This window comes from Macaca thibetana, chromosome 3 (genome assembly GCF_024542745.1).
Source record: "Macaca thibetana thibetana isolate TM-01 chromosome 3, ASM2454274v1, whole genome shotgun sequence".
Classification (NCBI taxonomy): domain Eukaryota; kingdom Metazoa; phylum Chordata; class Mammalia; order Primates; family Cercopithecidae; genus Macaca; species Macaca thibetana.
Window position 1 is genome coordinate 34,108,014 of NC_065580.1, and position 22,431 is coordinate 34,130,444.

Sequence of the window (22,431 nt, forward strand, 5' to 3'; positions counted from 1 at the left end):
CCCAGGGATCCTGCACGCATGCGTGGAGCTGGACCGTCAGCGTACGAGTGACGTCACGTGCGCGCCAGTCTAAACTCTTCCTAGGGTTCTTTCTAAACTGCGGGTGAGTAAAATTTGTAAGGTTTGGTGTGTTCGTTGAGTGGGTACCAGACGGAAGGGGCCCGGGATTGAATTAGTTTAGATCCAAATTTGATGTAATTGTCGCAGAGAGACACTTTTTCTTACGAGTGTTTATCTCGATCCTACTGTGTTCAACATCTTTCTTGGTGTTTTGGGAGGAGCAGAGTTAAGTCCAAGTCCCCGCCCTCACAGAGCTCAGGTGGCTTGGGGGAAGGTTGGTGCGCAAACATTAAAATTGGATATCGACACTAGTGAGTGTCCCAGTCAAGAGGTCTGCAAATAAGGTGGAGCCTACGATGCTCAAGTTTATCTCAGTTCAGTAATTTTTGTTTTTTAGTTTATTTAGGGGGTGAAGGGAGGAGGCCACAGAAACATCTTGGAGTACGAAGCTTTTGGTGCACAATTTGCCTATACAATATTACAGCTCCCGTGGGGGTTAAACAAAAAAAAAACCCAGGATTTTTCAGCTTCCCTCTTCCCCAATAACTTTTACATTTTAAAGCGCAATGTTAAAGGCGTCTGTTAGTGACATTGTTACAGATTTTAAAACTTGCTTTTTAGAGGTACTTTAAATACGCAGCTTAGTAGAAAATGGTTAAGTTTCAGTTCCGTGGAAGAATGTCCTGTATTGATCTTTGCAATAAAATCGTAAAATAATCCATCCTCCTGTCACCCCCAACCCTGAACCGTGTTAACCATAATAAGGAAAAACATAACTAAGTCAAAGAGACTTAAAGCAAATTATTGACTGCATTTTGGATAAAACACTGGTTTTGTATCTTCAGCAGCAAGTTGTCAGATTCCCTAGTTGAATTTGCTTTGGACATCAGTGTGAAGAAGAACTGATATGCCACTTGAATTAATAAAGGAAGTCAATGGGGTGCCTGAAGTTCAGCCGCTGAGTAAATTACGTAAAGTAGATTTCGGATCCCTACAGCCAGGTTACAATTATAGCAAGAAATATATTCAGGTAAGAATTTCTGTAACTCAGAATGCTTTTTCCTACTAAAAGGAATGCAGTTTTTAAATGTTGAGTTTATGAGAACTGCTTTAGGTATGGTTTTTGTCTTTGTCATAACATTTGAGATTGAATATTTCAATACGTTTTTCAGTATTTAGCAAACAATGAGAAAATTCGTGAAACATTGGAGTAAGTTTCTGAGGTACAAAGATGAAGAAGTGTAGTCCCTGAACTAAAGGTCATCACATTTCTGTGGGGTCTGACAATCACCTGATCTCCAGTTAAAATTAATAGGTGTGTTATTAGCATTGTGATATGTGAGTATGAGAGCTTTTGGTTCTGACAGATCAGGAAGGTTGAGCTGCAACTTGCGGGATAACAGACTGTGCTGTACCTTCCTTTGGTGTAAAAAACAGTTCTTATGTGCATATTGAGGAATTTGGATGTTACTCTAAAAACTATGGGAAGTTTTTGGTAGGTTTTAGCAGGAGAAAAACATGATTTACTTTGAGTTCAAAAAACTTTGCTTCTAGGTAGAGGGTATATTGGAGAAGGCAAGATTAGTGGAAAGATGTTAAGAGGCAATTACAGTAATTTAGATGAGAGTTGATGATGATCTGGGCCAGTGGCAGAGGGGATGCTGGAAAGGAGATTGAAAAAAGATAGTAATAATAATACCTAAAGTTAACATTCGTTGCATTTTTTTCCGTACGTTAGGTAGTGTTTTAAGTGCTTTACATGTATTATTTAATCATCAGAAAGACCTATGACAGTAGGTACTGTTATTAAAGATGCTGTATTTCAGAAAGATTAAGCAATTTGCTTGAGATTGTATTGATAAAATGTAGTAGAGCAGGAATTTGAATATAGATGATTTGCTTTAGACTTGACAGGATAAAGAAGCAGAATCAGCAGGTCTTAGAGAGCAATTAGACTAGAGTGGCAAAGAGAAATTCAGGAAACTTCTGTTTCTAATTCCTAGCCAGCCAGGAGAAGAAAATAGGGGGTACACATTTAGGGAGAAACATTTAGGGAGTTCAATTTGGACAAATTTGAAAGGTCTTCAGAGATGTATAAATAGTAGTGTCCGGTAGGCAAATGGATTGGGGAGTTTGAAGCCCAGAGGGTCTCTAATTTAGATGGGTTTGAGCCAAAGCATAGAAGAGAAGAGAACCATGTTGAAGGAGTCAGTGAAAGAAAGTAGCATGAATAGGAAGCAGAGATGGTCTAGAGAAGGAGGAAGAAACTCAGGAGAGAGTGGTGTCTTTGATACATAAGAAAGCAAGTTTCAGTAACACTTGTATAGATTGCTGTTTAGTAGGCACTCTCCTAAATGCTTTGTATATGTAATCTCTTAGTCCTGAGAACCCTAAATATTATTCTCATTTTATAGCTGGGAAACAAACACAGGTTCAGTAATTTATTCAAGGTCTAATAGCCAGTAAGTGGCTGAGCAGTGATTTACATGCCCATTGTCTTTGCCACTAACCAGAGCATTATGTTGCCATTAGATGCCCAAAGGTCTGAAAAGTATCTGTTCATTCTAATAACCAAGAAATTATTGATCACTTGGAAAGGTTAGTTTTGTTTAAACACTAAGAAGCAAATTCATTTTTCGGTAGTGTGAGGATTGAATATGTCAGGTGAAAAAATGAAAGCAGAAAATGTCTTTCAAGAAATGAGTTGTGATACTTTTGATAATTTAAGCAATTTTTTAAAAATTTGTTTTGTAAATATGTATGGGAAACAAGTGCAGTTTTGCTACATTGATATATAGCATTGTGGTGAAGTAAGTGCCTTCAGTGCATCTGTCCCTGGAGCAATGCAGCTTGTACCCACCAAGCAACCTCCCATCATCCACTCCACTGCTAATCCCCTACCCCTCCAAGTTTCCATTGTCCATCTTTCTACACTCTGCTTCCATGTGTACTCATTATTTAGCTTACATTTTTGAGTGAGAACATGCAGTATTTCTCTTTGTGTCTCAGTTGTTTCATTTAAGATAAAGGTCTCCATTTCTATCCATGTTGCTGTGAAAGACAATTTCATTCTTTTTAATGTCTAAATAGTATTGTGTATCTATATGACTTTTTAAATCCAGTCCTCCATTGATGTACACTTTGGTTGATTCCATATCTTTGTGATTTTGAATACCACTGTGGTATACATATGAGTGCAGGTCTCTTTTTTATTTAATGATTTCTTTTCCTTTGGGTAGATACCCAGTAGTGGGATTGCTGGATCAAATGGTAGTTCTACTTTTAGTTCTTTGAGAACTCACTGTACTATTTTCCATAGAGGTTGTAGTAATGTGTGTTCTCGCCAACAGCGTAAAACAGTTCCTTTTTCTTTGCACCCCAATGTCATGTTTTTGTTTTTTTAGTACCCATTCTGATTGGTGTAAGGTGATATTTCATTGTAGTTTAATCTGCATTTTACTGATGATTAGTTATATTGAAAATTTTCTCATGTGCTCGTTGGCTGTTTATCTTCTTTTGAAAAATGTCTATTCATGTCCTTAGCCTACTTTTTAATGGGATTATTTGGGGTTTTTTGGTTGAGTCTCTTGTAAAATCTGGATATTAGTCCCCTGTTGAATGCATAGTTTGCAAATATTTTCTCTCATTCCAGAGATTGTTCATTCTGATTATTTCTTTTGTAGCACAGAAGCTTTTTAATTTAATTAAGTTCCATTTGTCTATTTGTGTTTTTATTGCCTGCACTTTTGAGGTCTTAGTCATTGTGGGGAAAAGAAAAGAAAGATCAGACTGTTACTGTGTCTATATAGAAAGAAGTAGACATAAGAGACTCCATTTTGTTCTGTATTTGAGATGCTGTTAATCTGTGACCCTACCCCCAACCTTGTCCTTGCAAGAGACATGTGCTGTGGTGACTCAAGGTTTAACGGATTTTGGGCTGTGCAGGGTGTGCTTTGTTAAACAAGTGCCTGAAGGCAGCTTGCTGGTTAAAAGTCATCACCATTCTCTTAATCTCAAGTACTCGGACGCGTACACTGCCAAAGGTCGCAGGTACCTCTGCCTAGGAAAGCTAAGTATTGTCCAAGGTTTCTCCCCATGTGATAGTCTGAAATATGGCCTCATGGGAAGGGAAAGATCTGATCGTCCCCCAGCCTGACACCCGTGAAGGGTCTGTGCTGAGGAGGACTAGTGTAAGAGGAAAGAAGCCTCTTGGCAATTGAGATAGAGAAAAGCATCTGTCTCCTGCCCATCCCTGGGCAATGGAACAACACCTCGGTGTAAAACCCGATTGTCTGTTCCGTTTACTGAGAAAGGAAAAACTGCCTTAGGGCGAAAGGCGGGACTTGCTAGCGTCATGCTGCTCTTTATGCACTAAAAAGGTTTATGGAGATGTTTACATATGCATATCAAGGCATGGCATTTTTCCTTAAACTTCTGTCACAGAGATCTTTACTCGCCTGTCTTACTGCTGACCTTCTCCCTATGATTGATCCTATTATCCTGTCACTTCCCTTTTTCTAAGATGGTAAAGATAATGATCAGTAAATACTGAGGGAACTCAGAGACCGGTGCTGGCATGGATCCTCTGCATGCTGAGCGCCGGTCCCCTGGGCCCACTTTTTCTTTCTCTATACTTTGTGTCTTATTTCTTTTCTCACGTCTCTCATTCCACCTAATGAGAAACGCCTACAGGTGTGGAGGGGCAGGCCACCCCTACAGTCATGAATTGTTTGCCTAAACCAATATCTAAAAGAGTTTTTCCTAGGTTTTCTTCTAGTATTTTTATAGTTTTGGGTCTTGCATTTAAATGTTTAATCCATCTTAAGTTTATTTTCATATATGGTGACATATACGAGTCCAGTTTCACTCTTATGCATGTGGCAATCCAGTTTTCCCAGCACCATTAATTGAAAAGTTTGTCTTTTCCCCAGTGTAGTGTTCTTGCCATCTTTGTCATAGATCAGTTGGCTGTAAGTATGTGACTTTATTTCTCGTTTCTCTGTTTTGTTCCATTTATCTGTGTCTCCATTTTTATACTACTACCGTACTATTTTGGTTGCCTTGTAATATGTTTTGAAGTGAGGCAATGTGTACCTCCACCATTGTTCTTTTTGATTAGAATTGCTTCGGCAATTTGGCCTCTTTTTTGGTTCCATATGAACTTTATCATTGTTTTCTTCTAATTCTGTGAAGAATGACATCAGTAATTTGATAAGGTTTGCATCGAACCTGTAGCTTTGGGTGGTATGTTCATTTTAATAATATTAATTCTTCTGATCCACCAGCATGAGATGTTTTTCCATTTTTTTAATGTTGTTTGCAATTTCTTTCATCCGTCCTTTGTAGTTTTCCTTGCAGAGATCTTTCACCTTGTTAGTTAAGTATATTCCTAGGTATTTTATTTTATTTTTGCAGCTGTTGTGAATGGGATTGCATTCTTGATCCTCAGCTAGCTTTTTATTGGTGTATAGAAACACTACTGATTTTTGTACATTGATATTGTATCTTGAAGCTTTACTTAATTTATCAATCTAAGAGATTTTTGTTGGAGTCTTGAGGGTTTTCTGTATACAAGATCATATCATTAGCCAACCATGATAATTTGACTACTTCTTTTCCAATTTGGATGCCTTTTGTTTTTTTCTCTTGCCTGATTTTTCTGGCTAGGACTTGCAGTACTATATTGAATAAGAGAGGTGAAAGTGGGTATCCTTATCTTGTTCCAATTCTTAGAGGGAATCTTTTCAACCTTTCCCCAATTCAGTATTATGTTGGCTGTGGATTTGTCATACATGGCCTTTATTATGTTGAGGGATGTTCCTTCTGTGTCTGGTTTGTTGAGGAGTTTTGTCATGAATGAAAGATGAATTTTGTCAAATGCTTTTTCTTCATCGGTTGGGATGATCATCTGGTTTTTGTCCTTAATTCTGTTTATGTGGTGTATGACACTTATTGATTTGTGTATGTTGAACTATCCTTGCATCCCTGAGATAAGTCTCACTTGATCGTGGTGTGTGATCTTTTTGACATGCTGTTGGATTCAATTTGCTATTATTTTGTTGATAATTTTGCGTGTCTGTCATCAGAGATACTAGTTGTCAGACCTCTGAGCCCAAGCCAAGCCATCGCATCCCCTGTGACTTGCACATATACGCCCAGATGGCCTGAAGTAACTGAAGAATCACAAAAGAAGTGCAAATGCCCTGCCTTAACTGATGACATTTCACCACAAAAGAAGTGAAAATGGCCAGTCCTTGCCTTAAGGGATGATATTATCTTGTGAAATTCCTTTTCCTGGCTCATCCTGGCTCATCTTGGCTCAAAAAGCTCCCCCACTGAGCACCTTGTGACCCCCCACTCCTGCCTGCCAGAGAACAACCCCCCTTTGACTGTAATTTTCCTTTACCTACCCAAATCCTATAAAATGGCCCCACCCTTATCTCCCTTCGCTGACTCTTTTCAGACTCAGCCCACCTGCACCCAGGTGAAATAAACAGCCATGTTGCTCACACAAAGCCTGTTTGGTGGTCTCTTCACACGGATGCGCATGACACTAGTCTGTAGTTTTTGTTTTGTGTGCCTTTGTCTGGTTTTGATATCAGGGTGATTCTGACCTTGTAGAATGAGTTAGGGAGAATTCCCTCCTCAGTAGTTTTGGAATAGTTTCAGGTGGATTGGTGTTAGCTCTTTTTGTGTTTTGTACATCTAGGCTGTGAATCCATCTGGTCCTGGACTTTGTTTTATTGGGATTTTTTTTTTGTATTACTATGCAGTCTTGCTATCATCATTGATCTGTTCAGGAATTCTGTTTCTTCCTGGGTCAATCTTGGGAGGTCATATGTTTCCAGTAAAAAGAAACCAGGCACATTCCTCCATATATCTCCCAACTTCCTGAGCCCAGCACAAACACATTCCTCCATATCTCTCTCAACTTTAGAAAAACACCACCTGGGAAATCTCCGATAAGGGCACAGCGGGAACCAATAAAAAATGCTAAATGTATAATGTTAACCAATTGTAATGTTGTAACCAAAAGAATTCCCTTGTTCCCCTGTAACTTTACATATCCTGTTTACATCGGGCTATAAAAAGCAAGCACTCGCATTGTTCGAGGCCCTCTTGTATGCTGTGGAAGGGAGGGACCAAGTTCGAACTTGCAGTAAAAGATCCTTGCCGCTTGGCTTTGACTCTGGACTCTGGTGGTCTTCTTTGGGGAACAAACGGTCTGGGCATAACACCAGCAATTTATCCATTTTTTCTATGTTTTCTAGTTTATGGGCATATAGTTATACATAATAGTCTCTGATTACCTTTAGAATTTCTGTGGTATCAGTTGTAATGTCTCCTTTTTCCTCTCTAATTTTATTTGGATCTCTTCTCTCCTTTTCTTGGTTAGTCTAGCTGATAGTTCATCAATTTTATTTCTCTCTTTAAATAACCAACTTTTTGTCTCATTGATCCTTTGGGTTTTTTTGTTGTTGTTTTTGGTTATTGTTCATTTAGTTTTGCTCTGATCTTTGTTATTTCTTTGCTTCTGCTAACTCTTGAGTTTAATTTGTTCTTTTTTTTTCTAGTTTCATTGAGGTGTGATGCTAGTGTGTTAATTTGTGATCTTTCTACTTTTTTCTCTACTGAATCCCACATTGTTTGTGAAAGGACACAAAGATACAGAAATGCGCGCCCTCCCTTTCCCCCCGATGTTGCTAAACTCTTTGTTCTGCTCCATGCACGTACCAAAGGTTTCGTAAGTTCTGTAAGTACATGTTTTTCTTTCTGAGGCCAGGTCACAAGGAATGTTTAAGTAAGATGGCCAGGTCACAAGGAATGTTTAAGTAAGATAGCCAGGTCACAAGGAATGTATAAGTAAGATAGCCAGGTCACAAGGAATGTTTAAGCAAGGTAGCCATAAACTGGTTGTGCAACCTGACGCAATATAATTAACTGCCTTTGTGTAAAACTGCTCATCCGCCTCAAGGGTTGTACTGAAATATCAGAAATGGCGGGAACCAATCATAGTTTGCCAAATCGCTTTGTTCAAACTCTAGCCAATCATACCTCTGATTTGTGTAATAATTCTATGCCTACTGTCCTTAGAATATATAACATTGTTGGGAGCTCACTTGGGGAGCTCTCCTGCCCGTCTCGTTTCACGAGCGAGGGAGAGTTCCAGGTTCGAACCTGTAATAAAGATCCTTGCTGCTTAGCTTTGACTCAGGACTCTGGTGGTCTTCTTCGGGGAATACGGTCTGGGCATAACATTTGCTTGTCTAGGAAATTTTTTATATCTCTTTTATTAAGCTTCTTCTGGCAATATATAAAATTTTGGCTTACTTTTTTTTTTTCTTTTTTTCGAGCACTTTGAAAATGCCATCCATTCCCTTTTGGCCTGTAAGATTTTTGTTGAAAAGTCCAGTTAGTTTTATAGTGTTTTCTTTATAGGTGACTAGATAGATGCTTTTCTCTTGGTAATTTTAAAATTTTTTTTTTAAACTTTGACTTTACATGTTATGAATATAATATGCTATGGTGAAGTCCTTTTTGCAGTGTATTTTCCTCGGGATAGCTGGGCTTCCTGTATCTGGATGTCTAACTCTTCCTAGACTTTAGAAGTTTTCATTGATTATTTCCTTAAATAGGTTTTTTAAACTTTCTAATCTCTCTTTCTCCTTAGGAATACTGATAATTCATACGTTTGTTTGCTTTATGTAGTCCTGGACATCTCAAAAGGCTTTGCTCATTCCTTTTTATACTTTTTCCTATTTTTGCCTGACTGCATTATTTCAAAATTTCGTTCTGTCTTCAGGTTCTGAGATTCTTTCTTTTGCTTGGTCTAATCTGTTATTGAATCTTTTGAATATATTTTGTATTTTCTTCAATTTTTTAATTCATGGTTTCCATTTTTTTTCTTTCTTGTTTTTTTAAAGATCTCTGTTTCATTGGTAAATCTCTCATTCATAACCTGAATTGATTTTCTGATTTCTTTGTATTGGTTTTCAGATTTCTCTTGCATCTCATTAAACTTCTTTAAAATCACTAGTTTGGATTCTTTATCTGGCATTTTGAGGAATTTTTTAAAATTGATATCTATTGCTAGATAATTGTTGTGGTCTTTTAGCGATGTCGTATTTCTCTGCTTTTTCATGTTTTCTGTGCCCTTCCTTTGATATCTGCGCATCTGGTGTAGCAATTACTTGGTCCTTTTTTTTTTTGAAATTGCATTTGTAGGGAAGAAATGTTTTCTGAAGATGTGTATATGTTGTTGGTTAAGATACTTTGGCTTTGATTTTTGGTGCCTTTGGTAGTGTGGCCTTATATTAAGAGTGTATCAACATTTCCTTTCTTTTTCAACTTATTTATGGTTTAGTATTTTAATTATCTCTTAGCATATAACAAGATCATGTTTTTTTAATCCAGTCTGACAGTCCTACTATTTAATCAGCATAGTCAACTTATTTAAAATAATTATTGATATGGTTTTGTTTGTCTATGAAACGATTTGAGTTCCCTTTGTTTTTCTTGTTTTTTGTTTTCATTCCTGAGTTCTTTTGGGTTAAATATTTTTTATTCTATTTTATTTTCTCCATTGGCTTTGAACAACACCTGTTTTGTTCCTTTAGTGGTTATGATAGTGCTAACAATATGCATCCTTACTAAGGTATACTTACAGCTACTATTGTACCATTCCCCATGGTACAGTTGTTATTTCTCATGTCCTGCTTTTTTCTTCCCTTGACAAATATAAGAATCTTATAATAGTGAAATTCCATTTACTCACTCCCCTGTTCATTGAGCTGTTATATTTTTTACATGTACGTGTATTATAAACTCTACCTTACTTTACTACTTTTGCTTTAAACAATGAGTCTAAAGGAAATTAAAAGAAGGAAAAAATATGGTCTTTATATTTACTGACATATTTACCATTTCTGGTGTTCTTCATTTTTACCTGTAGATCCATTTTTATCTGGGCATTATTTCCCTTCATCTTGAAAAACATCTGCCATTTCATATATTTCAGCTGGAGATAACTTCTCTTAGCTTTCATTCGTTTGAAAATGCCTTTATTTCATGTTTGTTTTGAGGGATGTATTTATTGGATATAGAATTCTGTGTTGACTTTTTTTTTCTTTTAGGACTGTAGAGATACCAGTTCACTGCTTTCTGGCTTCTATTGTTTTGTATGTGATTTGCATTTTTTTTACTGTCCCCTTTCTATTTTATCTTTTAGTTTAAGCAGTTGGACTGGCATGTGCTTAAGTATGCTCTTTCTTTGAATTTCTTCTCTGTGGGTAAGTGAGCTTCTTGGATTTATTCAGTGTTTTTCATCAAATTTGGGAAATTATTGGATAATATTTCTTGAAATATATTTTTTCTGCCACATTATTACCCTTTTCTGTTTTTGGGATGCCAATTACATGTGTATGTCGTATTAGGCTGTTTAATACTGTAACACAGATCTCTGAGATTCTGTTCCTTTCTCTTTTACTGTGTTTTATTTGTGTGGCAGAGAGGATTTTCAGTTGAGTAATTTCTGTTGCTCTCTCTTTGAGTTCACTGAACCTTTTGTCTGCCATATCCAATATTCTGGATGCATTTTTAGTGAGTGTTTTAATTTTAGTTGAGGGAGTGAGGGATAAAATATATCTGATAATAAAAAGAAATCTACATTTCAGTTTTGCTTGTCTATATTTTTCATGTAGACATTTGTTTGTAACACATTTTACTCACCTATTTCTTTTTAATTTTTATTTCTATTTATTTTCCTGGAATTTTCTTTCTTATTAAATGAAGTGTTATGAATTACAGTTGGTCTTTTCTACTTAATTGCATTTAAATTATTATCAAATGCTTGTTAGCATTCTCAACGTATTTTACATCTGGTCAATTAGTGTGATATTTCTTGTATACTTGTATTTATTAATAAAGTGCCATGATTTGATTCCTTTTTGACATATCATTGATAAGGATTATTTCCAAGCTGCATCTAATTTTGACATACTTTTATTGTTTTGTATGCTTGATATAGAGATGTTAAATACTATGACAGCTTACTAAGTTCTTATTTTATTTTTGTTCCTACTAGAGGGCAGGGTCTTTCTGTGTTCCCCAGGCTGGTCTCAAACTCTGCACCCTCAAGCAATCCTCCCACCTTGACCTGTCAAAGTGCTGGGATTACAGGCATGAGCTATCACCCCTGTCCAATTTTAACATTTTTATTAACGAATTCTTTTAGCTATAAGTGAACATGTTAGTATCTAGTAGGGCTAAAACTAGGAAATACCTTTTATGTATTTCTCATGGTTAACAGATTGCTATGTAGAATGCTCGTTTTTTTAAAAAAAAGATTGAGGTATTTGTGTTCTTTTACATATTGGAATCATTTTTCAGCTCTCTATTGTGTACTTACATACCCTTTTCTAATCTGCAGATGTCAATGTTTTTTGAATTTTATTAAATGGATTTTAGTGCTACATTCTGTTTTTTGTGTAGACTTCTATGAGTTTTGACAAATATGTGCAAATGTGTATGTAACCACAATCACAATCAAATAGTTCATCACCTTCTAGAATTTTATAGTTAGCTACTTTGCCAACTCTAACCACTCATGACCGCTTACCAATTTCCTGGCATTGTATTTTTGTTTTTCAAGAATGTCATATAAATGGCATTATACAGCATGTAACCTTTTGCATCTGGCTTCTTTCACTTAGTATGATGCATTTGACATTCTTTCAGGTTGTTTTTTTTCAGTAGTATTTCTTTCTGTTGGTGATTAGAATTTTGTTGCAGCCTATTCATCCCTTGCGCAGTGTAGGAATATTTGGATTCTTTCCAGTTTTTGTGATGGTGAATAATACAACTGTAAATATATATGTACAGATTTTTATCTGAACATAGGTTTTCATTTCATTTGAGTAAATGTCAAGTGTTCAAATAGTTCCTAAGCAACAGTATATGATATAGCTCGTAGGCTGACATGCTACACTTCTCTAGATTCAGCTGTTAAGGAGGCAAGGCACCCAAATAGATTTAGGTAGTATATTACTTATTGGCACAGCAGGGAACATGAACTTCATGTTTGCACTGGTTCTTCTTTCCTCCCCAAGTCCCATGGGGGCAGGGCCAGGTACATAATGTGCACATGAAGTTTGTAGCACATCTGAGGGTCACTGAGCTTAGAAAATCCCCAGTTTTTAAGAAGTGTATATTTGTTTGTCAGGTCAGCCATAACAAAGTACCACAGATTGGGTGGCTTAAACGTTTATTTTTCTCATAGTTCTGAAGGCTAGAAGATCAGTATCAGAGTGGCCGCAAGATTGGTTTCTTCTGAGGTCTCTCCTTGGCTTACAGATGCTCACCTTCTTGCTGTGTCTTCACCTGGCTTTTTCTCTGTGCTTGCCCGAGACTCTGGTATCTTTCTGTATGTCCCATTCTCTTTTGAGGTCACCAGTCAGACTGGATTAGGGCACATTCTAATGGCCTCTTTTTAACCAAACTACCTCTTTAATGGCCCTGTCTCCAAATACAGTCAAATTCAAAGTTATTGGGGGTTAGAGCTTCAACCTGAAATTTGGGAGAACACAATTCAGTCCATAACAGGATGTGTTATGTTTTTTATATCTATACTAATTCATTTTTGTCCTAAAAGCAAACAGAATTTGTAGAGTCAGACTCTTATCACAGTTATGCAGTGTATACGATATCTCAGTCTACAATGCACTGCATATATGATGGTGGTCCGTCCCATAAGATCATAGTACTGTGTTTTTACTCTACCTTTTCTAGGTTTGTATATGTTTAGATACATACTTACAATTGTCTTATAATTGCCTACAGTATTTAATACAGTATATGTTGTGCAGGTTTATAGCTTAAAAGCAATAGGCTATATTGTATAGCCTCGGTGTATAGTAGGCTATACCATGTAGGTTGGTTTAGGCATACTCTGATGTTCACACAAAGATGAAATTGCCTGACAACACATGTTTCAGAATGTATCCCTGTTGTTAAGCACCACATAATTATATTATTCTCAGCAACTGCTCCATTTCAGCATATCTCAGCAATAACTCCCTGCCCATTCTCCCCATTCAGAGCGATGCAGTGAGGGCCAGATGTCTTCCTGCTATGTGAAGGGGATTTCTTGTACTCTCAGTGAGGAAGGTTGAAATGATGCATCTAGGAGTTTATATAGGGCAGCTATTCAACTTTACCCCTCCTGATTAAGTTGTCATTTAATCTGATTGATTGTGGTTCTCTTGATTGCTTTGTGTTTTTTCTTGCCTTTTTTGTATGTCTCATATGTTGTTATTGTTCAAAGCTATACGTCTTGTGTAGGACAGTGGAAATTGAGGTAGTTTTTATTTCTGGGCATGTGTAGGTCTTTCTTTGTGCTAGGCCTTTAGTGTGGTGCATTGAGTTCATCTAGTCAGGGGTAGAGTTAGGTTTGGGATTTGTTGTTGTTGGTTCTTCAATGCACTAGAGGCTTCATATTCCTCTAAAGTTACTTTGTATGTAGGATCAGAGCTGGTCGACTAGAGGATTTTTCTTTTGTCTTCCCCATCCTTAGTTTTAGATCTTTCCTCTGTGCTTTGCCTCAAATAAGGTCTCTCTCCCTGCTCCAGGTCTTCTCTTCCAGTAGTAGACTATGTTACTTTTTACTAGGTACTGGTTAGCCTTTAATTGGTAGATGTTCTCTGTACTGATGAAGCCTGTCTTGGTAGCAGTAGGTCCCGGGTCTTGTGAGTGGGGCCTTTTCAATGATCCTGCTTTGCCTCTAGCTGTATAGGTCTGGGCCTTTCACCTATGTACCTGTTCCTGCCCACCCCTAACAGGGATAGAAGGTTTTTTTTTTCTGTTCTTCCCTTTCAGCTGCAGTGGGTTTCCACCAATAGTCGTGGGTTGACATGTTTTTTTGCCCTTCTCCCAGCATTTTAAGGCCTTTGTTCTGAAAGAAAGAGGAGAAAGATCCAAGCAGAGTTTCCTGCCTTTCGTGCAGTAACTGCTGCTGCCATTGCCCTACTTCTGTCCTGAACCTTGTCAGGTCTGTGGAGAAGCGCATGTAAATGAATATGAATTCCCCTGTGTTTGCAGCTCCGGGGCTCCATGTGTTTTCATTGCCCCATACTTGGCCTCTAGCAATTCATTAAAAGTGTTAGATGAATTTTTCTTACAGATATCTGGGAACATTTGTCATTTAGGTAAGCAAGTTGCTATAAAAATTTTATTTATATCTTGGTGTGATTATAAACTTTGGCTTTTCTTTGTAACTATTTTTTTTTTTTCATTTCAGGGAAATCTTTCACTTATCTCTTCTTTAACTTATGACAGAAATAAAACAGTTGTTTTATTCTCATTAGAAGTACCCTGCTTTTCTCAGATTTCTGCTTAGTTGGTTGCCCTGTCACCTCAACACTTCTGGGTCAAGAAAAGTTTTGAGATTTACAGATTGTTTAACTTTTTGTCGTTGTTACTTTTTTTCAGCTTTCTATCTTCTAAATGTAACTACTTTTGCTTTTGACTGTAAATCATTATGCATTGTTGATAACCATATTTTTATTTATGTTCCTATAAGTAAAATTGAGTTCTATTTTATAAGTAAAATTGATGTATTTTTTGTTAGCTGTATCAAAGTCTGGAATATTAACCTGGGAGGCTAATAGGATCTATTTTTAAATTTTATTTACAGAAACCAGATTAAACAGTTCATTTTATCTGAGACTCAAATAACTTTTTTTAAACTGACAGAGCTGGTTAGTTTCAGAAGCTGAACAAAGACTAAACTGTACTTACGTCTTAATCTGTAGATTTGTCCACACTATATTTATGATATTTCTGTTTTGCATTTCTAAATCTTTATTAAGTTTTCATTTCTTTCTAGGAGCAAACATCATTTTATTATTTTTTAGAGAACAATATTACAGATTAAAACAAAGCCAGGGAAAGTTGATCTAATTATTGGCAAAATAAGGAACTCATAGTACCTACCTAATAGGATTACTTAAGAAATTATATTATAAACCTTGAAGTATTTGTAGACCTGATTTTTCCCTAGAAAAACGAATTCAGCACTGTTCCTTGTCTTAAAATAGTTACCTGAACACAGTACTTTGACTTCTTGAAAGATAAAACTGTTGCTATAAAAATTCTAATTTTTATTTATATCTTGGTTTCATTATAAACTCATTTGACTTTTCTTTGTAACTATTTTTTTTTCTCATTTCAGGGAAAACTTTCACTTATCTCTTCTTTAACTTATCGTGGAAATAAAACAGCTGTTTTGCAGATTGGACTACAAGGTATATAGTATAAGCAAACTATTTCTACTTTTTCCCTGTAATATACAAATATGTGACTTCATATATATGTGTGTGTATGTACACACATACATATAAATCATTTCTGACAGGTAGTACATTAGTAGTAGTATGAAAATTTATAGAATGAAAAGTTAGTCTTTCTTCTAGCAAAGTTTTTCCCAAATATCCCTTCCCTTTCCCTCCCATTTCTTCTATTCTACTTCATGGCCCTTTACTCGCATACCTAGACCATTGCAGTAGCTAACTGGTGTTCCTGCTTCTAGTTTCACTTATGTGACTTAAACATCTTAGCAGCTTAACTGTCTTAAAACTTGGCTTTCAACATGTTACTTGTTACATAGATGTACTTGTTAACTAGGTGTTGTTCTTACACAGGGGGAATTCTTTCTCCATGTAGCCCTCAAATAATCATGGTAAGCTTGGAAGGGCTACTTTGTAACACTTAGGGACAAAAGTAGATCTCATCTGAAGCCTGTGGTTGGTTAGAACAGTCTGGAGCAGTAAATGGGAAACAAACTACAAAATTCTACAACTGCTGACAACTAAGTATATATCAGATACTGTTCTAGGTCCTGGGGTTATAGCTGTGAATAAAACTTAGTTCTTACCTTCATGGAATTTACATTTTAGGGGAATGAAGAAATGCAAGGAATAATTACATAAAGTAATATTAGGTAGAAATGTGATCTGGAGAAAAAGCAAGTTAAGGTGGTAGAGCTTAAAGGGAGGTATGAGAAATAAATTAATTTTCTGAAGAAGTTAAATATAAATACATTTATTAAGTAACAGATACTTGTAGAAAATTGAGTTACAGTTGTTTCTCTGTATCGGCGTGAGATTAGTTCCAGGAGCCCCCTATGGATATAAAAATCTGTGGATGCTCAAATCTTATATAAAATGGCAAAATATTTGCTTATCACCCATGTGTATTCTCCCCACCATTTACATTAAATCATCTCTAGATTATTTATAATACCTAATGCAATGTACATGCTATCTAAATAGCTATACTATGTATTTTTTTAATTTGTATTATTTTTTATTGTTGTTGTATAATTTTTTTAAAAAACTTTTTTTCTGAATATTTTTCAGTCTGAGTTGGTTGAATTTACAGATGCAAAATTTGCAGATACAGGGCCAACTATATGTCAGAAGAAGTGCTTTTTTTCTTTTTTTTTTTTTTGGTACTTTCTGTGGTTAGTGCCCTCTACATAGCAGAAACTTGTGTAGAAAGACTTGATATGTTAAACTGTCAATACTACCCAAAATGATCTATAGATTCAAGATAATCCCCATGAGAATTATAAAATTTGCTGCAGAAATGTAAGGACTAATCCCCAAATTTGTATGAAATTTCAAGGGGCTTCAAATTGCCACAACAACCTTAAAAAAGAACAACAAAGTCTTAATACTCAGGCTTCCCAGTTTCAAAACTTATCACAGAGCTGCAGTAATCAAAACAGTGGTACTGGCATAAGGATAGACAGAGATCAATGGAGTACAATTGAGTCCAGAAATAAACCCATACTGTTTTTTTTTTTTTCTTTCTTTCTGAGTTGGAGTCTCGTTCTGTCGCCCAGGCTGGAGTGCAGTGGCATGACCTTGACTCACTGCAACCTCTGCCTCCTGGGTTCAAGCAGTTCTGCTGCCTCAGCCTTCCGAGTAGCTGGGACTACAGGCATGTGCCACCACATCTGGCTAATTTTTTGTATTTTTAATAGAGATGGGGTTTCACTGTGTTAGCCAGGATGGTCTTGATCTCCTGACCTCATGATCTGCCCACTTCGGCCTCCCAAAGTGCTGGGATTACAGTAAACCCATACTGCTATGGCTAAGTAGTTTTTTGACAAGGATGACATGTTCAGTCAACGGTGAAAACAGATAAGAAAAAGAAATAAAAGACATTCAAATTAGAAGGGAAGGAGTAAAACTATCTCTATTTAAAAATGACCATTTGTCTTTTCAACAAATAATAATGAGACAACTGGATTTCCACATGCAAAAGAATGAAATTAGATTCTTACCTTATATTATATACAAAATTTAACTCAAAATGGGTTAAATGTCTATATATGAGAGCTAAATCGATAAAGTCATTGAGAAATACAGAGGCAAATCTTCATGAGCTTGGTTTTGGCAATGGATTGTTAGATATGATACAAAAGGGATGAGCAATGAGGAAAAATTGATAAATTAAGCTTCATAAAAATTTTAAAATGTTACGCATCAAAGGACATTATCGTGAACATGAAAAGACAGTGTATAGAGTGGTAGAAAATATTTGCAAATCATATATCTAATGAGGATTTGCTATTTAGGATATATAACGGACTTCTTAAATTCAACAACAAAAAGATAAACAATTCAATTAAAAAAATAGGTGATTTGAGTTAAGTATTTCCTCAAAGAAGAAATACAGTACTGATGGTGGTTGATACGGTTTGGCTGTGTCCCCACCCAAATCTCATCTTGAATTGTAACTCCCACAATTCCCACGTGTCATGGGAGGAACCTGGTGGGAGGTGGTTTAATTATGGAGGCGGATCTTTCCTGGACTGTTCTTGTGATAGTGAATGAGTGTCATGGGATCAGATGATTTTAAAAACCAGAGTTTTTCTGCGCAAGCTCTCTCTTTGCCTACTGCCATCCACATGAGATGTGACTTGCTCTTCCTTGCCTTCCGCCATGATTGTGAGGCCTCCCCAGCTATGTGGAACTGTAAGTCCAATAAACCTCTTTGTTTTGTAAATTGCCCAGTCTCGTGTATGTCTTAGAGGCTTGAAAACGGACTAATACAATGGTCCTGGCATTTTGGGGAGTATCTTATCTTCTGAGGCTGTGGCCATCTGTTAGCCTTGTGGAGCTGGAGCCTCTGCAGTATACCTTGCTAGTTTTTTGTATTTGAAATATTACTCTGAATACATCTGTGCTTCTTAAGGGAAATAGGAGAATTTGCATATATTCATTAAGCCATTCACACATGAATACCTATGAAGAGCCGGGCCCTATTCCTAGGCACTGATGAGCCAAACAGACAAAGTTGTCCTTATGCAGCATACGTTCTAGGGAAGAAAGACAATAAGTAAATATATACCTTTTCTAGTTGGAAACAATGCTATGGAGAACATAAGGCAATGGACGAAAGATGAGATGTGAACTGTAAACGTGAGAAGGGGAAGGAAGGTATGTATTTATTTGGTGGTGAAGAAAAGACTGACAAGTCACATTTGATAAGAGACTTCAAAGAAGTGATGTGAAGATCCTTCAGGTATTTGAAATAAGAGTGTTCTAGAACAGAACTTAGCAATTACAAAGACTCTGCAGTGTGAGTGCATGTTTCCTATATGGCAAGGGAAGGCTCAGGGTATCTAAAACCCAGCAGGTGTGACTTGGAGTAAAACTCTTAATTCCATTGAGCTTTTTTTTTTTTCCCTCCAATTTTAAAGATGGAGGTAATGATACCTGCCTTTCTGGATTGTTGAAAAGACTCGAGACAGAATATAGCCACTATTAGCACATAGTAGTAACTCAGTACATAGCAACTATTATTATCGTCATTACTACTATTGTAATTAGATACAGCTTCAATGAAGAAGAAGACAGTGGAGGGAGGACATCTGAACCCTGAACCCAGTAGTTTAGCTTCTAATCCCTGCTTTTCTTCAGTTAATTATTGGCCCTTGAATAACATTGAATGTTGCCAGTTTCAAATTTAATCAAATATAAAGTAAGGGTTTTGGATTAGCTGAGAATTCTGAATAGTTTTGACATATAGTAGTTGCAGAAATTGTGGTGATTTATAAATAATTCAGTGCCCTTGAGAAATGGTACCATTTTTGTAAAACCTGTGGGGTCTGGAATAAAGATCCATTTCAAGCAAACTGTTAGAACATCTGCTTTTATTTTCTTGTTACAAGAATTTTGTGATACACTGTCAAACTCAGATTTTATCTTTTTTGCTCAAGTTGCTGTGAAGAACTGTTATATCAGTTAATTTTTTTCTCACTTCTACTTTGAACAAAGAAAAGGAAAATCAGTGTTATGTTAAGTTTTCCATGTGCAGTGCTGTTACTAATCAGTGATATATCTTAAAATCTTGCTTTAGAATTTAGGGAAGTAATGCATTTGCCGTACAGTTCATGTCCTAAAGCTCGTAGTACAAATCATCAGACCATTTCTCTGAGATTGATCGCTGATAAAATTTTTAAAATATTGATTGAAATATAGTTCTAATCTAGTTGATATGGCACAAAAATTCTAGAGACAAATATACTATGAAGAAGTTTCTGACAGTCATCAGGGAAGGACACTAGGAAATAAAATAGAAAAAAGCATGCATGCATATACACACAATCGTGCCTGCTTGAGGCGATTTCAGGTAGGCATTAATTGCTCCAAAAGAATCCCTGTGTAAATATCTATTTTGATAAGGTGCTTTTTTTAGTTGGTGGCCCTAGTAAAGGTCTGCTATCATTACTGTTATTTGTATTATTCTTTCCCTTGAAGGCAAGACTTTATTTCAGCTTAGTTAAAATAATTAATATTTGAGATGACAGCTCTAAATTACTAAGAATTCAGTGTTGGTATCTTATAAAATTTTGCATTTATGAACATTAAATAAATGTCAGGTGCTAATATGAATACAAAATCTCATTCACTAAAGAATTTTTGAAACATTTGTTTTAACACAATACAGAAAATAGTGTTGGGGTAAATGTAGGTAGAGTTGCTCTGAGAGAGGTGTGTGTACATTATATTTGTATGAATATATTTAAACATTTTTCTGAGTGTATAAATCTGTTATACTTTTTCTCATTACTCTTAGGGTGTGTCTGTGTACCTGTCTGTGTTCACACACCTATGGGTGTTTATGTTTGGGAATTCATAATTTAAAGGGTTTTTCTAGTTAACATTTTAGATGTTTTGAGGTATAATGATGTAAAGAGATGCAAATTCTAATTTCTTGTGAGGTAAGGAGATTAAAGAACTTATTTTTCTGTTTCTTTTCCTATCCTTTGTTTATTTTACATAGTTCAGTAGCAAATAAGGTCTATATATAAAGAGCCGTTAGGTAATAAAAACCATTGTTTCTTTTTCAAACATTTATTACAGCCAATTTTTAACATTTAACCAGTTTTTTTCAGAATTAAAATTTTACTAATAATATTATATTTGTATGAAATCTTACAGATTGCAAAGTGTCTTCGTATAAGTTTTTCATTTAACTGTTAACCCTCTGTGATGATGGTGATTGGCACTTTCATTATGAAGATAACCCTCTAAGGCTAACATTTGTTATAGGGCTTAAAATAAGTAGAGAAACCACTCTATCTCCACACCTTTTTTTCTTACCTCATGGTGGTATTATGGACTTGACAATCTTACAAATATTTGTCTGAGAAGATTTTGTTGTTTTTGTGTAGTCATGATTTTAAAACATTCAGACAGTATAGCAGGCTATAAACTGAAAAGCAAAAGTTCCCTCATTCCCACTGAATCCCCTGCCATTTCCCAGTCCCATTCTTCAGGTAAAAATCACTGCTATGCTTTTTTTGGTACCCTTCCAGGTTTTATGTATGTGTGTATATATATGTGCACTTGCCTTTGTGTGTGTCTGTGGGCATGGATAAGCCTGTCTGCATATTTTTCACCAAGTAACTGTGTTTTCCAAGTTGCTTTATTTTTACCTAATATATCTTGGATATTTTAGAGCTGTGTTTTAAAAATAAATACATGCTATTGAATATCAGAGATCAATTTGTTTATATTTTAAATATATTTCACCTTTATCCTTTAAGATTTTTACATTTATTAACTGTTTATTTGAGAAACAGTGTAAAAGGGTTATGATATGAATTAACAAAACATGTATAGTACACCTACAGAACATGTACATTACATTAGGTATTAGTATTTTGCCTGACATGTAAAGTGTTTTCTGCTATTGAAATACATTTTAAATAGGTATTCATTAAAATAGAATAGAACTACACTAGTTAATTAGTACCTGTCAGATGACAGGTTGTTAATAATGGTAAGTCAAGGTTTCTTGCTTTTAAAATGATGTAAAGACTGAGGTCACATTTACTTTAAATTATTTCTGGATTTAAAACCCAGAAATGCTGATTATTTGAGGGTCTAATATACCCATTTATTATAGTATCAAGATTGAAGGTTGTTCCAACCCAAGGGTAAAACTTTTTGCTTAAAGGAATGAGTTTTCTCCAATTTGATTCTTAAACCTTCTTCTTTGCCATTTGCTTGTTCCCTTAAGGGTAGTGTTGTATTTGAATACAGTAATCCTAAAACACTGAAATGAATTTTAACAGGATTTTAATCCTTGCTTTGGTAGACTAATGTGATATATTTTGCAGAAATACACATGCTATAATTAAGCCTTACTCTGTATGAGACAGTTTTTGTTTTAGTTTTCATATTTTAAAGTCAGTTTTAACATTTAATATGTGGACTTAAAATATGAGGAAAGACTTTTCCAAAGTATTCTGAAAGTTAAAAAAAAAATACCACAAAACTGTCAAAAATAAAGACATTTATTAATACCTTTTTTCTCCCTGTATCCCTGTTAGAGTTAGTTCTGAAAGAGGAATTAGAGTGGTGCCTGTCTTGAAAGTCAGGAGATTTGGATTCTCATCTTGGTTCATAGGTAATTAACTGTATGTGACCTTAGACCATTTATTTATTCTGTCTGGCCCTTATTTTCTTATCTGAAAAATGAAGATGTTTGATTACATGATCTCTAAGGTCATTTTAAGTTCTAAAATGCTAAGAGTCTATGAAGTAAGTTTTGTAGTAGTTGTACAGTTTATTTTATTTTAAGATTCGTGAAGGTATACTGTCTACATACGTATGAATATTAATATCTTTGATTATTTAGTTGTCCAAACATTTGTTAAATGCTTTTGTATTCTATGATAGATGTTAGAGATATAGCAGTGAATAAGACAGTCATGGACCTTGCCCTCATAGAGCATAGTGTCCCATGGAGGAGAATTAAACAATTATTACGTAATTATTTTATCCAGATATGATA

At 35.7% G+C, this 22,431-nt stretch overlaps 1 protein-coding gene across 8 annotated transcripts in view; it reads left to right on the top strand.

Annotated features, from left to right (window-relative positions):
• Positions 1-13: 13 nt before the first annotated feature.
• The window catches only part of POT1 (protection of telomeres 1), a 114,608-nt gene continuing 92,190 nt past the window's right edge, over positions 14-22,431 (top strand). For 2 of the 8 annotated variants that reach the window (XM_050785054.1, XM_050785050.1), the window contains exons 1-2: positions 9,079-10,349; positions 15,287-15,359. Coding sequence is in view for 3 of the 8 variants with exons in the window: in XM_050785048.1 (XP_050641005.1) it covers positions 968-1,090; positions 15,287-15,359 (196 nt within the window). In the remaining 5 variants the exon portion in view is untranslated. Of the gene's footprint in view, positions 104-137; positions 435-905; positions 1,091-9,078; positions 10,350-15,286; positions 15,360-16,431; positions 18,564-21,967; positions 22,045-22,431 lie in introns of those variants that run through there. The other 6 variants (XM_050785052.1, XM_050785048.1, XM_050785047.1 and 3 more) reach the window with 6 other exon arrangements.